This window comes from Acomys minous (assembly GCF_964271855.1).
Source record: "Acomys minous genome assembly, chromosome: 5".
In the NCBI taxonomy this organism is placed as follows: domain Eukaryota; kingdom Metazoa; phylum Chordata; class Mammalia; order Rodentia; family Muridae; genus Acomys; species Acomys minous.
Genome location: NC_140494.1, coordinates 31,332,639 through 31,350,401, shown reverse-complemented (window position 1 = coordinate 31,350,401; position 17,763 = coordinate 31,332,639). Strand labels below are relative to the sequence as shown.

Genomic DNA, 17,763 nt, shown 5'->3' with positions numbered 1-17,763 from the left:
CTAAGAAGATACTTGTTATCCTCATGGACATAGTTAAATCAGCCGATTAAGCTGAGACAGGCCACTGGCTGTAGCTGTGTGTATCAGGTCACAGTTCTCAACAGATAACATTGCACAGAGGGGCAAGATCAAACACTGTTTCATTAATGTCCTTCCCTCTACCAGGGAATGACCTGCTCTTTTTCAAAGTCAGTACAGCTATGGGTGTTTCAATTATATTTATCCTTTTTTCTAACATTTATTTCTTTATTATGTATACAATATTCTGCCTGCAGACAAGAAGAGGGCACCAGATCTCATTATAAATGGTTATAAGCCACCATGTGGTTGCTGGGAATTGAACTCAGGACCTTCAGAAGAACAGCTAGTGCTCTTAACCTCTGAGCCATTTCTCCAGCCTCATATTTATATTTTTAAAAAGTCAATGATTGGTTTCACTTTTTAACTTGGATTTTCTTTAAATGCATCCCTGCTCTAATCTCTTATTTGTTTCTATTCTCCAGTGTTTCCCAGTCATTAAGAATTTCTTTCCATTATCCACAAGTGCTGTTGATCATATATTTCTGTTTAGAACAATGTCTCCTGAAGCCCGGGCTAGCCTCACGCTGTGTAATTGAGGATTACTTTGTACACCCAATCCTGCCTTTGCTGCCCAGTGCCAGGAAGACAGTCCTGCAGCTCTTTCCTGCCTGGGCCTTGACTGGTCAGTGAGAAGGAAAATTAGACCAGTGCATGAGTGTCCTCCAAACACTCTGCCTCTTATGTGGACTTACAGATGTCAAAGGTCCTGTGTAAGATCTGAGTTCACTGACCAGCATTAAAGCTGCTGCAGCCACAGCACTAATGGGAGGGCAAGAAGGAGGGTGACGTCAGCAATGAGGAGTGAGGACATCGATTTTACATGATGGATAATTGCCCAACTGGCCATTTCTCAGGTCCACAGAGCAGGCGACCAAGAATCTGAATAAAGAACTGAACTTATTGTGAAATAAAATTACTGTAGTTACATTAATTCATTTAACTAAAACCCACACAGCTGGGTACTGGGAGGGATTTTTTTCTAAATTACAACTTTTGAAATGGGAACATCCTTCTTTAAACTGGATCTTTAATCTAGGCCCCAGCTTCTGGTGGCAGCCTACAGATATAGAGGACATTGAAGATGGTAGCTCTTTCTCTTCTGCTGCTCAACACTGGCTAGGAAGATCATTACCACCAAGGCATCCTTGCCTCCTTCTTTGGAATTCTGGTATACACTGAAGACCTGTTGAGATGTCCACCCACAGGGAATAAACCACTACCATATTCTTCAACTTTCCACGAGTAGACAGCCATTGCCTGACTAGTTGGACCACAGCCTGTGAGCCATTATTATATAAACACTTTCTACATAAAGAGATTCATTCTAGAGAACCTTTCTTTACTAATACAGCTTTAGTTTGTTTGTTTGTTTGTTTGTTTGTTTGTTTGAGGTTCCCATTGAGGAAGCTGTGCTGGCTAACAATGCTGCTCCACTGTGTTTGTCACCTGATTCCTGCTTTTCTCCCAGGGTTGTGTGGAGTCCCATATATACTCCAGTTATATGAAAAGTAGCTGCAGTTTATCTGACCCCAGCGCGAAGTCACAGCACAAAAATCTTATTTTGTTTCCTAAAATCTCTCATTAATTATTATTACTCGTGGCACCCTTCCACCTGTGGGTCAGAAGGTCCACTCCGCTGCAAGTTGAATAACGGACTGCGCACGCTGTCACCGTGGTTCCAGGAGGAAGAAGGGGAGGTGTCTGCTGAGTGCTCTGATCTGGCTGAGGCAAGCTCTGAAGGCTCTGTGTGGGGAGCACAGGGTCACTGCCCACAAAGGGGAGGAGCTGGCGGCCGAGCAGCGGAATTGGGATTTGTTGATCCTCCCCCGGGCTGGGTGAGGAAACAGACAGGTAGGCTTTTGGAGGTCAGACACAGTGCTACTGAAATACAAAGCTCTGCTGACCTGGAAAAGTCCTGGCCCTGGACTAGAAGTCTGAGCCTGGAAACGCTATGCTGTGCGTTTTCTGCAGGCTCTAACGCTAAGGGAGGTGCTCATGTCACTCAAGACTCACTGTCCAATCACGGCCTCCAGGCGGACCCTCGCGTCAGAGGAGGAGGAGGGTTCTTCCGGGTGCCTTGCTGCAGTTTCTGCTCCTTTGCTGAGGCTGCTTTAGTGGCTGGTGTGATGATCTCCCAGCCCAGCTCTGAGCGCTGCTGCTGGGTCCTGTGAGGAGAGCTCAGGAGAGATCCGAAGTGGCAATGACATGGTGAGCGCAGGGTCAATGTCCCTAACTGGGAGGAGCAAGTGTGAGCTGCGGGAGTGGGTCCTCCTGGGGCTGGGTGGGAACAGGAGGCCAGATGCAGCTGCTTATGCACTTGTGAGGTTTCTTGCGGTCCTATTTGTTCCCTGGACCAGACGGTGACATCCGAATGACTTCACTATGGGAGCTGCATCTGCACAAAGCATTTGGTGCAGGGGCTTATGTGTAGAAACATCCTGGGCAGGACACCAAACTCAGAGAGGCCTAGTTTCTCTAGCATCTTATACAAGTTCTGCCCTTTGGCATTTAACATTTAGGTGTAAGATCTGTTTGGAGTAACTCTGTGGAGGTCGTAAATGGCGTCTCACGTGTTGGGTGTGATGTATTAGGCCGTGATGGGTGTGATGTATTAGGCCGTGACGTAAAAGAGTGGAATTGATGATGTAAGGGATTCACCAGTGCTTAGGAAATAAGAGACACCAAGTAGAGTTTGGTTGAGGGAGGGCAGCCTCTACAACACCCCACAGAGGAGTAGTATGCTAGCCGAGCCTGCTAGAGATTAGGATGCTAGGATAGACATACTTGTTCATCAGGATTGTCCAGACATTTGGCTCCAAACCGTGACAAAGGAGACAGCTCTGATTTATAATCAGCCTCTAAGCCCATCCTCATATCAAAGAGCAGGCCTCTAACAAGCTGCTCAAGGGGGCATTACAGAGGCACAACCAACATTAAGGCCTGGTGTGCCATAAAGGTCCAGCTTACTTAAAGAGAAAAGCAAAGTTCTGGCCCATGGGCAAGCCATCTGGTGACACCTTTGAAAAGGAAAAACACTGTTGTGTTGAGGATGAGTTGATGAAGCATAGCTTTTTCCTGAGGTCCTCGTGTATGAAGAATGACTTAGCACCTTCTCAAACCCAGGAACATGATTGGCAGAGCTACTAACAACCTGGGGCCTAGGCGTTGGCAGCTTTCCTTAAGGCCAGAGGTATAGATTGAAAGCAGAGTTCCTTCTCTAAAACCAGAATATGCTTGGGAGAACTGGTATTGGGCTGGAGCCAGGGCCTTTGGGGAGGGCTTGCTTCAGATTCTGGGCACCCAACCCTTCCCACCACATGGGGCTGTGGTGATCAGTCCCAAGGCCACTGTGGGCTTGGTCAGTAATGTCCTTTGGATGCCCAGTGTTCCCTTGTGCATCATTGTTATATTAGATCCTCCTGAGTTTGTCCCCTTGTATGATAGTTTCTGCTGCCTTCCTAGAAGTCTCCTGTTTGCTTCCATTGCTCCCCTGGAAGCAGTGGACAAGCTGCTCTTCTTAGCAAACTTACCTGACATAAGACATAGCTTGTGAGAATGGGTCCTTTTTGTTTGGTAGAAAGATCAAAAGTACCTGGAGGGTCAGAAATTTACCTTTAAGGGGTCACTTCATGTTATTTCTGTGGGGGTCTTAAAGTCTGTGTTTTTTTAGTTTCCAAACTATATAATCATAGGTAACATTGTTCAAGTGCACATTTTTCTTGGCTGAGTTTCAGTATGATCTAACTGTATAATCACACTAATTAAACTCTGATAGAAGTTTTGCACAAATAGCAACTAAATTTAGTTAAAGCCATGGTTATAGTTGATTTAAATTTGCACATACTTAGGGTATGTATTTTGATGTATTTGTGTGTGTGTGTGTGTGTGTGTGTGTGTGTGTGTGTGTGTGTGTGTCTACAGTAGACAGTTTTCACAAAATGACAGGCTGGCTATGGATCCCAGCAATCTTCTCAGTACATTTTCCATGCACTTGAAATTAGCTTTCAAAGTATCAGAATCCTCATGCTCATTGCAGTTATACTCATGGTGGCCTATGTTTTATAGTAGAACTCTTTTTTTTAAAAGATTTATTTTATTATTATGTATACGGTGCTCTGCCTGCATGTACACTTGCAGGCCAGAAGAGGGCATCAGATCACATTACAGATGGTCGTGAGCCACCATGTGGTTGCTGGGAATTGAACTCAGGACCTCTGGAGGAGCAGTCAGTGCCTTTAACCTCTGAGCCATCTCTCCAGCCCTGGCCTACATTTTAAAAGCATTTAACTTGGCTTATAGTTTCAGAGGGATATGGGATCACCATGAAAGTGTCATGGCGACAAGTGTCACACATGGCAGCAAAAGCAGGAAGCTCAGAGCTTACCTCTTCACCTTTTGGATTAAAGTCCTCCTGAGGCACCAGCCTGTCCTAAGCAACTGAGGATTGAGGTGCTTCGGAAAGCAATAGGTCTCCAAGAGAGGACAGCCAAAAAGGACAAAACAAGATTTAAAAAAAAAAAAAAACAGGGCAAAATACCTCATATTAAGGTTGGACAAGGCATCTCAATAGGTGGCAGAGTCTGGAGAGCAGGCAAAGATGGCAGAGCTACAACCACTCCCACTGTTCAGAATCCCACGAAAACACTAAGCTAACAGCCACAACATATAAGCAGAGGACGTGTAAGCTCCATGCTTACTCTAGGTCCCTGTGAGGTTGCTGACCATGCAGGCAATGTAAGGCATGAGTTGCTTCTCATGCCGTGTGCCTCCAGTTAAGCCAAACAAGTTCAGTGCCACCATGCCCCTGCACATCTTGCAGGAAGGAAAGGTTAGAGGTTTTTTTGGTTTGGTTTGGTTTTTAGTTTTAGTTTTTCAAGACGGAGTTTCTCTTGTGTAGCCTTGGCTTTTCCAGGCTCGCTTTGTAGACCAGGCTGGCCTCGAACTCACAGAGATCCACCTACCTCTGCCTCCCAAATGCTGGGATTACAGGCGTGAGCCACCGTGCTTGGCCAGGAAGGATAGATTGTAGGTGGAGTGTTTTGTAGCTGGCTTGTTAATCTTAGTGTCTGCACTACTGGTGTTCTGTTCAGAAAATTGTCTCTTGTCCCATAGAATTCAAGGCTGTTCCCCAGTTTCATTTCTGTCACTTTCAGTGTGTCTGGTCTTTTTTGTTTGTTTGGTTTTGGTTTTTTTGTTTTTTGAGATAGGGTTTCTCTGTGTAGCCTTGGCTGTCCTGGACTCGCTTTGTAGACCAGGCTGGCCTTAAACTCACAGCCATCCGCCTGCCTCTGCCTCCTGAGTGTTGGGATTAAAGGCCACTATGCCCAGTAGTGTGTCTGCTCTTAATTTGAGGTCTTTGATCTACTTAATCCTAAACTTTGTGCAGGATGATGAATATGGACCTATCTGCATTCTTCTGCATGCAAAGATGCAGTTTAACCAGCACCATTTGCTGAAGGTGCTGTCTTCTTCCCATTGTGTGCTCCTGGGTTCCTTATCACAGATCTGGTGTCCATGGGGAGCTCCTTAGGAAGGAGGTGTGGGCTGTCTCTGACATGGACTCTGTTGCCTGCTTTTTGATCACTTCCCCCTGGCAGGTTGCCTCGACAGACCACAGAGGAAGAAGATGTGCTCAGTCCTGATGCGACTGGACTTCGTGTGCCAGGATGGGTCGTTGGCAGGGTGGGGGACTCCCTTTTCAGAGAAGTAGGGGGAAGAAGGAGGGAGAGTGGGACCAGGAGGAGATGGGGGAGGGTGTTAATGCCCAGCTGCTGCTCTGAAGAGGTCCAGGGTAGGATCTCGGGTGCTGGATGCGGATGCCCTTCCAGTTCACTTTATCTCTTGGGTGGCCAGAACTGATGGCTCAGGATCAGGATTGGAAGGAGGAAGAAGGAAAGGGAGCCTAAGGTTTCTTCTCTAGGGACTGGCTATACTGAGGTGGCAGAGGAGAACTTAAACTAATCACAAGCTTCCGATGGCTGAGGCTGTAAAAGCGGCTTCTGGCTAGAAAGTGCACCAGGGTCATAAAAGGAGGCTCTTTGATCTGTAGATAGCCCCCCCCCCTTTGCGGAGATTTCCAGTAAACCAATGTAAACTTAGGTTTATTAGCAGTAGAAGACTGATGGCCCTGAGTTTGCTAACTTATTGGCGAATCTACAGGGAAATAAGAAATAAGAAAGAGAAAATAAACCACTCTCACACATGCATTCAAAAGAAAGGGTGGATGAAGTTAGGCATCTCGACTTCAACTGAGCAGGTTTCCCAATCTCCACACTTACATTCAAGAGAAAAGGGTGGATGAAGTCAGGCATCTTAACTTCAACTAGAGTTAAGCTTCCCAATTTCAGCACCATTTATTGTAGATGTCCATAATTATACTTCTGAGAAAGGGGTATTACCTCATAGTACAACAGGTTACATGTTTTAAATCTAAACATTTCTTATCTAAGTATCTATTACATAAGTTCCCAGTGAGTTCAGGGTGACAAGGCCTAAAAGTTACAAGAATATATGACTTATCAATTAGGACTGACCTAACTATACATTATCTAGCTATCTCTTAGTTCATAATGAGTTCAGGACAATAATTTTATCTGTCTTTCATTCTAAGAAACAGAGTAAATTCAGACATCTCTAGGCAGCCCCATTCTGCCTTGGGTTCATGTGGAGGAATGCTGAGTGAGTGTATCAACCATCAATAAAGCACTGTTTGGCCAATCAGCTGGACAGAAGGACAGGAAGTGAGAGGAGGGAGAGAAGTTCGATGGTTGGAGGAGGAGGGGAGATTTTGGACAGTAGGAGGAGGACAGTGGGAACTGGACGCAGACCGGCCCAGGGGTCATAGTGGCAAGTGTTTGGAATATATGTATGTTATAAGGTTTAGAGTAGCTTGTTTAGTTTATGAGTAGATTAGAATCAGTTCAGACTCTGCCTAGCAAAGTGCTGGCAGCTTTAAAGTACGTTTTAGTCTCTCTGTGTCAGTTATTTGCTTTGTAGGCCAAATGGATACAAAATACTGTAACAGGCTCATGCAAAGTTTAAACAAACTTGCCTGTATTTATGGTGAAATACCAGAATTCATAGTGCCATCTGGCGTGGAGGCTTATCTGAAGCCACAAATCTGCTACAAGGCAGTGAGGCACCTGGAGGTCCACAAAGGTATTTATTACAGCCATAAACTAACTTTAATTCTTAAAACTATTTGAATCAAAATAGGGATTAGTTCATCTGAATAACAAACAGTACATCTTCAACAAAATCCTGTAGGAAGTTGGCTCAATCAGAGCTGGTCAGTACCCAGAAAGTAACAGTTCAGACCAAGGCCAGATGTTTTTACTCTTTGGTTTTTCGAGACAGGGTTTCTCAGTGTAATGTTGGCTGTCCTGGACTCGCTTTGCAGACCAAGCTGGCCTTAGATTCACACTTTTTCCCTGGGTGATGGGATGAAAGGCATGTGCCACCATGCCAGGGGCTCTAATGCTAGATTTTAGAGAGATGCAGCAAAGCACAATTGACAGGGTAGTCAGAGGTTGGAAGCAATTCTGGGGTACATCACAATACAGACCTTGCAAATACCAGATCACCTCCAGAGAACTCTCATGCCTACTGGACTTCTCCAAATCAATGGCTCCTGACAGCAAGTCAGAGGCTGGAAGCAGTTTGGGGGTGCATCATGGTACAAGACCTTACAAATGCCAGATCGCCTCCTAGACAGCCCACATGCCTAGTGAGCTCCCTTAACAGGGTGGCTCTTGGCAGGAGGGGGCTACAATCAGGATGTAAAGTGAATAAGTAAATAAATAAACTTTTGAAACTCAGGTTTCCATATGTGGTTAGAATTATGTCTGAGCCGGGCGTAGTGGCGCAGGCCTTTCATCCCAGCACTCGGGAGGCAGAGACAGGCAGATCGCTATGAATTCGAGGCCAGCCTGGTCTACCAAGTGAGTCCAGGACAGCCAAGGCTACACAGAGAAACCCTGTCTCTAAAAAACAAACAAACAAACAAACAAAAAGAATTATGTCTGAGTCTTCAATTTTACACCATTGATCAATGTGTGGTTTTATGCCAATACCATGCAGTTACTTTGTTGGTCAGGACTGGTTCAGTTATCCTGGGGTTTTATTATTCCATATGAAACTGGGGGTTGTACTTTTCAAGCTCTGTAAACTATTCTTTCCGATTTCTTTTTTCTTTTTGAGAGACAGGGTTTCTCTGTCTGTCCTGGACCCACTTTGTAGACCAGCCTGGCCTGAATTTACAGAGATCCGCCTGCCTCTGCCTCTGCCTCTGCCTCTGCCTCTGCCTCTGCCTCTGCCTCTGCCTCTGCCTCTGCCTCTGCCTCTGCCTCTCTCCCGAGTGCTGGGATGAAAGGCGTGCACCACCACATCTGGCTTGAAGGTCTATTCTTTTATGTTTGGGTGGATTCTTCTGTAAACATCAGTTAGGTTTAGTTGTTAGCATCAGTTAGCTCAAGCCTTGCTCTGCTTAGTTTCTGTCTGGAGGGCCTGCCCATTAGTGAGAGTGACATTGAAGTCTCCCAACTGTTGTTTTTAATTATCAATATGGCCTAATAAGTGTTTATTATTAGGCCTATAATTGTTATTACTTCAGTAAAACCCGCTAGCTGTAGTGTACTTAACTGTATGACCAGTATGCCTGACTAGCAATCAATCAAGACACGGACACCTGTTATATTTTAAAATAGCCTTAGTTAACCTGGGGCAGGGCAGACATTAATCCTCTGAACTACTTCCCATAGTGGGGCAAGTACCTGCCCCCATCCTATGCCATGAGGGTCACCGTGTGATTTAAAGTGCAGAACTGTTTCTTCTACATCTGTGAGTGCTCTTATGTTTGGGGATTAGATGTAATTGTCAGAAGGTTCTCTCTGTGGAGTTTTTTTTCTTTTTTCTTTTTTTAACGAATATGTAGTGTCCTGACCCATCTCTTTTGATTAAGTTTTGTCTATTTTGTTAAAATACCTGCACCAGCTTACTTCTTAAGTCCATTTGCTTGGAATATCTGTCCACACCTTTACCTTGAGGTGAGGCATATCTGTGGTTGAACTGGTTTTCTTGTATACAGTAGAAAGATGGATCTTGTTTTCACTTCCATTCTGTTAATCTGTGTGTTGTTTTGTTTTGTTTTGTTTAATGGAGGGAATTGAGGCCATTGATACTTAGGGATAGCAGAAGGAGGCAGTAACCTCCGAAATGACAAGTGAGCCAGGAGAATAAAAGTTACTTTTATAGGCTGAAACACTGAGTTGAAGTGGGAAAGGAAGATTAGGTGGGAATGGTCCGTTGGATGCACAGGAGATGTGGGGCAGGTGTGTGGGGCAGGCGCGAAGCTGCCCCTGGTATCTATAGAGGGTGGACAGGGAATAAGGAAGATGCAGCACTAGGGCAATCCTGAGTTTGGGTCTCAGATAAGAGAGAGTGGGGATGGTCCACTGGCATCCAACCTTGACCTGTATCCAACATCTTAAAAGTGACATATCAGGTTCTCAGGAAGAACTTTTTTACTTCTTTCTTTATTAGATTTTTTGTTGTTGTTAACCTGTGAAAGACTTCTCCTTAATTGTACAAAAATGACTCTGTGAATTCTGAAGGTTGTTCAAGAAATACTTTTCTTGGGGTAGACCTAAGTTCAGATCGTAGTCTTGTAGTTCTTATGTAAATGACTGTGTTATATTTATAGGTCTGTCCTTTTTTCAGTGCTGCCATCTATGTGGTGTGCTTCTAATAATTATAATCTAATTGTATGATTGTTTCTCTGGAAAATGCAGCCTCTTCTGCAGGAGAGGCTGAAAAGGCCACTTTTCTAACCTGCTGTCAATCAGTAAGAACACACACATCTGTTATATTTTAAAATAGCCTTGGTTCACCTGGGGCAGGGCAGATACTAATTTTCTAAACTACCTCCTATATTGGGACAGGTATGCCATAGCCTGCCCCAATCCCATGCCATCTGTTTCTATATAATTTCTATCGAGCTACCTCCCATTCATAATCCCAATTACTTGCTAATGTCAATCATCTTGGCCAAATCCTCCATCCACGCCGGCCATGTGCTGCTTCTCCACCTCACCCATGGCAGCTCCCTTCCTTCTCCTCCTGCTCTCTCCTCTCCTTCCCAAGATCCTCTTCGGGTCTCTCTGACTGCTTCCTTTCCCAAGTTCCTCTCCGACCCAACAGCCTGCAAACCATAGCTACTCCTATCCCATTTGCCCTGCCCGGGGATGTTGGCGTTTTATTGGTCAAAGAGGAATAAAGTTTTAGGCAAGGTTACAAACATTTTGGGATACATGAGTCTGCTCATTTCAGTAGCAACCAGACCAACCCCCAACATAGACAATGAAGGGTACAAGAAATACAAGCCTAGAAAGGCAGTCAGCAGCAAGACGCAATCTAGAGATGACCTCCCTGGGGACTTTGCCTACTAGGCGACACCCATTGCGGGTATTGCAGCAGTAGGCCACCTCCATTTATCTCAGATGCTTGCCTAAAGTCCATTCCTGCATGATAGACCCTGACAAAAGTCTGTGGATTATAGAGAAAAGCAGAACTAGGTAGTTTCCGATGATGGTCCAGTGTGCAAATAGAGGCATGGATTCAACTTCAAGGAGGTTATCATCATTAAAGGGAAGCCCTTTACTCTGGATTCAAAGCCTAAAAGGTCCTCAAAGGGTAATACTCCCTCCTGCTAAGCCTTCAATCAATGGAAAAAGTAGGCAAAGTGGTTCCTAGTCCTCGGAAATAACTTCATACAAAACCTGCTGCAACTATGGCCCACGCGTGCTGGTATCTATGCCAATTTATAAGGCAAACTTGACAGGATCGCCAGGTTGTGCTGGTTCTGGACACAAGAAAGATAAAAAATTTAAGGTCATGGATTCTTTGTCTGTGGTTTCAGTTTACCACTGTTCCATCCATCTATGTTTGGCAGAGTCAGAGGCCCAAGGAGGAGACTGTGAGAGTTCATTGCACTAAGCTATAAGGATGAAGCCTCAGGTGCATTTTGAGACGACAAGATGTAGAGATTCACAAGCTACAAGGCATCTGCCATGGAGAGCTGCATATAGGGGCTGGAAGTAACCAAACCAAGAGATGTGTGAGAAGTTGCAGGCATAGGGCCATCTAAGCCCTTTGAAACTGAAGCTCCATGCGTCTGAGACAGAGCTACAGGATTTGGTGCTTCCCCTGCTGGGTTTCTTGCCTTGGTCCTATCTTCCCTTCCTATCTACTTGTTCTCTTATGGAATGGGAAGGAGTTTTCTGTGCCATTGGGTATTGGAAAGATTTAACTTGTTTCCTAATTTTATAAGACGTGGCAGTCCAGAGGTTGCCTTGTGTGTCAAAAGAGACTTTGAACATTTTAACAGTGTATGGACTTTTGCAGACTATTAGGATCATTGATGTTAGACTAACTGCATTTCATCACAGGATGATCATGAGCCTACAGTGACCACAGTCAGAAAGTAGCTGGTTGAATCAAAAAACTCCCAGATAGGATGTCTTTGAACACTTGTCTCTCTTTGATGACTTTGTTTGGGGAGCTTCTGGAAGGTTTTGTGCAAGCCTTTCTAGATAAAATTTCTTACTGGGGATGGGATTTGAATGTCTATAGACTCAACCCATTTCCTGTTCTTTGTGTCTACTGTGTTGTGGTTGAAACTGATCTTTCAGCTTCCTTTTCATTATGGTGTGCCTTCACTGTTATAGACCCTGCCCTTAAGGCACATAAGATATAGTAGGAGCAGTTGCTATTCGGTGCCAAGCTATTTTGCAAGCCTAATGTTTATATAGTTTCAATTTTGTTGTTTTTGTTTTTGGAGACATAGTTTAGCCCTGACTGTCCTGTCCTCAAAGTAGGCTTGTAAACCAGGCTGGCCTTGAACTTAGAGATCCACCTGACTCTGGCTCCAGAGTACTGGGACTAAATGTGGGGCAATATGTGTGTTGTTGTTGTTGTTGTTATTGTTGTTATTTTATATTATTGGCAGATAGGCCTGGAATATAGGATGTTGTACATTTCAAGTATATGCTGTTGTGTTGTACTTCACCTACATGTTGTATTTTAAAATTTGCCAGAGTTCATATTCTGTTTCTCAGGACAGCATGTGTTCATGACATTAATACTGCCTGAGCCTTTTTGAGTCATTGGATTGTAGGTGTATGACATTCTTCCCTACCTGTTGAGTTTACTTTCACTTTATGTCGGAATAAATATGAATATTTTGCCTATGAATTCATACTTTATGTGTGCCTAGTCCTCAAAGTAGTCAGAAGATGTCTTCAGAACTCCTAAATTTGGAGTAGTGGATAGTTGTGAACCCCCATGTAAATACTGGCAATTGAGCCCACTTATTTGCAGGACAAATGCTGGACCCTGCTGGCAAAGTTGAACAGTAACTAGATTTGGGGCATGAGGATGAGGAAACAGAGTGACAAAGGAAAAGACAAAAGTGAAAAAGAGATCAAGAGAAGCGTCTGGAGGGCTAACAGTCAACACTGCTGCCTCGAGTTTATTCCTCTCAGTCCCTTTATACATTATACATACATGTGAAGCAGAAACTTCTTGGAACAAAAACTTGGAACAAGAACAAATTCTAACAATTACTTTAGTTTATCTATGTGCTTAGACTTCTTTCAACTTAAAGTCAAAGCTCCATCATCCTGACCTGGAATTAATAGTAAACCTTCTTTTCTTGGAAGTTAGCCAACACTAGTATCTTGCCAAGTCCCCAAGGCTGTATGAGAGCCTACAATCCTGCAGCCTGCTTCTGTTAAACACTCTAGAAAATGCCTGCCAACAGACCAGCAAGAGCTCCTCACTGCTGAGACATCTCTCTTGCCTATGTTGTTTATTTGGATCAACATTTGCATTGCTAATATTTTCATCTGTCCATTGGTAGCTGTTTAAACACAAATTCTTTGGGGGGGTGCATTTTTTGGTTTGGTTTTTTTTTTTTTGGTTTTGGGTTTTTTGGGTTTTTTTGTGTCTGGTCTTTTGTTGTTGTTTTTGTTTTTTTGAGAGCCTTTGCCTTCTGTGTGTAGGGATTAGGGATATCAGCCAACAGACCCAGCTTGTTTATTGTTTTTTGTAGTTAGTAGTTGTTCATAAAACTTCTCTCATGTGTGCTCGGTACTATTTATCTGTTTGCTTGTCTGTTTTCTTTATGTTTATGAATTAGCATTTATCTTTCAAGGCTATGTCCTATTCAAAGGGTATAGAAATGACAGTGGTGAACCTCCTTATTAAGTTTACTTCTAAAATGACTTGGTAATTTTGTGAGAACTTCTATGTCAGGAAATAATTGGGGAAGCACCAGAGTTATATGAGTATATTGTCAATGAAGTATACATGTCCAGTGTTGTCCCTGTCGTGCTTACTGTTCTACACGTGTTTGTGATATTTTAGGATGCAGTGACCTATGATGATGTACATGTGAATTTTACTCGGGAAGAATGGGCTTTGCTGGATCCTTCCCAGAGGAATCTCTACAAAGATGTGATGCTGGAGACCTACAGGAACCTCACTGCTATAGGTAATACTGAATTTTCTTTCACTAAAATAAATAATAGTTATTTCTCTGTTATTGATGCGCTTCTGTAATTTAGTTTGAGAGAAGGAAGAAATAGGTGAATAAATCAGGCTTGATTCTAAGGTTCACTGAAAATAGTAACTTAAATGTTGCATAATTTACAATAATAAGTCATACATTTTCTGATACTATATTTTAGGCTATAATTGGGAAGACCACAATATTGAAGAACGTTGTCAAAGTTCTAGAAGACATGGAAGGTAATGTTCATGTGCAAGTGGATACAAATATGTCTCTGAAGAAATTTTAATGTGTCCTGGTCATTTCAAGGAAAAGCACCATTCTAAATAAGCTCAGCTTTAAAGTGTACTAATGATTATTAAGTTCTCACAAAACCATACACTTCAATGTCAGGTATCTGATTTGTGTTTGCAAGGACACATTAAGAAGACATGGAAACAGTGCTTTGACAGATGTCACCATTTTTGTCCTAGCCCCACTAGAACTGGCTTTAGAACTACCAGTCCCTTTAGTTATACACTGAGTTATTGCAAAAGTTGTACCCTTGACTAGGCGATGAGTATGTATCCAAAGGTTTCCAATAAGCACATAGTCCACAGTCAAGCTGGTGATGCTCATATACTTGTAGTAATATTACTAAGCTTAGTGTGAGGGACAGTTTATGAGAATCAAGAAGGTTGCTGTAGAGAAACCTTAGTTCCAATACCACGTATCTATCAGGAGCAAGGAGTCAAAATGTGTGAGTGCAATGTGGAAACCTTTACTTATTATTCTCACTTCTGTCATAGTAGATACAAGCCATATATGCATAAGTGATACTGAAATCTCTCAGAGAAATTTGAAAATCGGTGGTAGTCCCCAGTTAGAGTACACTTATTGAACATGATACAAGTTTACAATTAATTGATTTTCGAACTTCATTGGGAATATGCCCACAAGCTCACAATGCAGGAAAATCCCTATGAGTACTAGAAGTGTGGAAATTCTTCTGTTTGTCCTAGTACACTTTGCAGATGTAGTATGAACTACTCTATTGGAAAATTTATGAATGCATTCGATGTGGTAAAGCTCTAAGTTCTTCCAATTCCCTTCAAATATGTAAATCACCTCATGTAGGAAAAGGATGTTATAAATGTGAGCCATGCAATAAATGCTCTCACTATCACAGGTTATCTTCAAAGATGAAAATGAAGGAGAACACCATGAATTTAAACAAAGTGATAAAACTTTAAGATCTGATTCCTCTTTACAATTAGACCAAATTGTAAATTTTCCCAAATTATAAAAGTAATTCATACAGATAAAAAGATTCATCAGTGTAATGAATGTGGTAAAGCTCTCACATGTGCCAATTATATCCACAGGCATGAAAGAAGCCACACCGGAGAGAAACCCTCTGAAGGTATTCAATATGGTGAAGTCTTTGCACATCACAGTAGTCTCCGAGTGAATAAAAGAACATATACTAGAAAGAAATCTTTTGAATGTAGTCACTGTGGTAAAGCCTTTGCACGTCACAGTCATCTTCAAAGTCATGAAAGAATTCATACTGGAGAGAAACCTTATCAATGTAATCAATGTGGAAAAGCCTTTTCATGGTACAGTTGTCTTCAAAAGCATGAAAGAATTCATAGTGGAGAGAAGCCCTACAAATGTAGTCAATGTGGGAAAGCCTTTTCACAAATCAGTAGTCTCCAAATGCATAAAAGAACACATACTGGGGAGAAACCTTATGAATGTAATCAGTGTGGTAAAGCCTTTGCGCGTCACAGTCATCTTAAAAGTCACAAAAGAATTCATACTGGAGAGAAACCCTATCTATGTAATCAATGTGGGAAAGCCTTTGCACGTCACAGTAACCTCCTATTACATAAAAGAACACATACTGGAGAGAAACCTTATACCTGTAATCAATGTAATAAAGCCTTTGCATGTCACAGTAGTCTCCGAAAACATAAAAGAACACATACTGGAGAGAAACCCTATGAATGTAACCAATGTGGGAAAGCCTTTGCATGTCACTTTTACCTTCCAATACATAAAAGGATGCATATTGGAGAGAACCCTTATGAATGTAGTGAGTGTGGTAAAGCCTTTGCATGTCACAGTTATCTCCTAATACATAAAAGAACACATACTAGAGAGAAACTATATGAATGTGACCAATGTGTTAAAGCCTTTACATGTCAGAGTCAGCTCCTAGTACATAAAAGAATGCATACTGGAGAGAAACATTATGAATGTGATCAGTGTGGTAAAGCCTTTGCATATCACAGTAGTCTCCAACAACATAAAAAAACACACACTGGAGAGAAACCCTACAAATGTAATCAGTGTGATAAAGCCTTTGCACGTCACAGTCATCTTCAACGGCATGAACGAATCCATACTGGAGAGAAACCGTATGCATGTAATCAGTGTGGTAAAGCCTTTGCATGTCACAGCAATCTCCAAATACATAAAAGAACGCATACTGGAGAGAAGCCATACCAATGTGATCAATGTGCTAAAACCTTTACATGTCAGAGTTATCTCCTAATACATAAGAGAACACATACTGGAGAGAAACCTTATGAATGTGATGAATGTGGGAAAGCCTTCACACGTCAGAGTTATCTCCTGATACATAAAAGAATACACACTGGAGAGAAACCTTATGAATGTGATCAGTGTGCTAAAGCCTTTATACGTCAGAGTTATCTCCTAGTACATAAAAGAGCACATACTGGGGAGAAATGCTATGGATGTGATCAGTGTTCTAAAGCCTTTACACGTCATAGTTATCTCCTAATACATAAAAGAACGCATACCGGAGAGAAACCTTATAAATGTAATCATTGTGGGAAAGCCTTTGCACATCACACTCAACTTCAAAGGCATGGAAGAATCCATACTGTACCGAAAATTTACAAGTTTAAATCAATGTATAAAGTGTAATGGCATGTAAAGTAAGGCTTTGATGCCTGGCTTTAAGTGAAATGTGTAGTAAAGCCTTTATTCTGGCACTGAATAAAATGTTATAGCAAAGCCTTCGCTATGTTTGGAGTAATAAGTCGAGGCTGAAACATTGAGATTGCTTGAACCGTGAATAATGTTGTCTCTTGGGGGAACCTGCATTTGCTGTTGTATGGGAACGGAACGTGGGGCTGCATAGACCTTGATCCTAAGTCACTCCTGGAAAACCTAAAGTTCTTCTGATTAGGGCCAGGACTGAGATTTGTGTGGATCATCTACTGTCACGGGCAGCAAGAGCAAGACAACTTGGGTAGTTGGAATGTTTCCATGCCCCAATTTACCTTGTATAATGTCTGAATAAAGTAACTGGAGTGAGCTAATAGGGTGTCAGTCTTTTCTAAGAGCGCTAAGCTCTGCTCCTTTGCAAAATGAAGGCTTAGCATCTCGGCGAGCTGCTCTCTCTGCTGCAGCGCCTACGACCATCATCAAACGATAATAGAGCATTTTTCACTGTGTAGCAGTCTCAAAATACATCAAAAGCACATATCTGAGAGAACCCTACCAATGTAGTTGTTGTTTTAAAAAGCAAAAATCCCAAGCATTCAATTTTACCAATGAAGATTCGGGAGCCAGATGCTGGGGTAAAAGCGCTTAGTTCAGAAAGACAGAGACACCAGGCAGCTGACCTTCCTACTATGCCTGAGTTCCAGAGGGGAAAAGCTCCCTCCTCCTTCAGTTTGTCTTAAATTCCCTCCAACTCAGTGTCCCTCCTTTCTTTTTTCTGTGTTTTCTTATGTTCACTTCCTGTTGACGGGTTGCTTGCTCTACCTCTTGACCCTTTGGTTGACATTATTTAATCTTGTTACAGAAAGGTCTTGGGTTAAGATGTGTCCTAGGTCTGAGCCACACCACAACTAAAAACAGGTTTTTCCAGTACACAATCTTGGGGTCCACAGTGTGATCAGATATCCTGCTACATGTAATCAGTGTAGTAAAGCCTTTGCATGTCACAGTAGTCTCCAATTACATGAAGGAACACATACTGGAGAAAAACTCTATGAATATAATTAGTGTGGTAAAGCCTTTGCGTATTACAGTCATCTTCAAAGACATGAAAGAATTCATATTGGAGAGTACACAACTCTATCAGTGTTATCCAT

General features: G+C 42.6%; 1 protein-coding gene across 1 annotated transcript; it reads left to right on the top strand.

The window, feature by feature from the left end:
• Positions 1-1,615: 1,615 nt before the first annotated feature.
• LOC311598741 (uncharacterized protein) lies at positions 1,616-16,983 on the top strand. Its single transcript, XM_084784065.1, has 4 exons — positions 1,616-1,916; positions 13,504-13,630; positions 13,827-13,887; positions 15,013-16,983. The coding sequence occupies exons 2-4, from the start codon at positions 13,597-13,599 to the stop codon at positions 16,583-16,585; spliced, it is 1,668 nt and encodes a 555-aa protein (XP_084640191.1). The 5' UTR covers positions 1,616-1,916; positions 13,504-13,596; the 3' UTR covers positions 16,586-16,983.
• Positions 16,984-17,763: the final 780 nt, after the last annotated feature.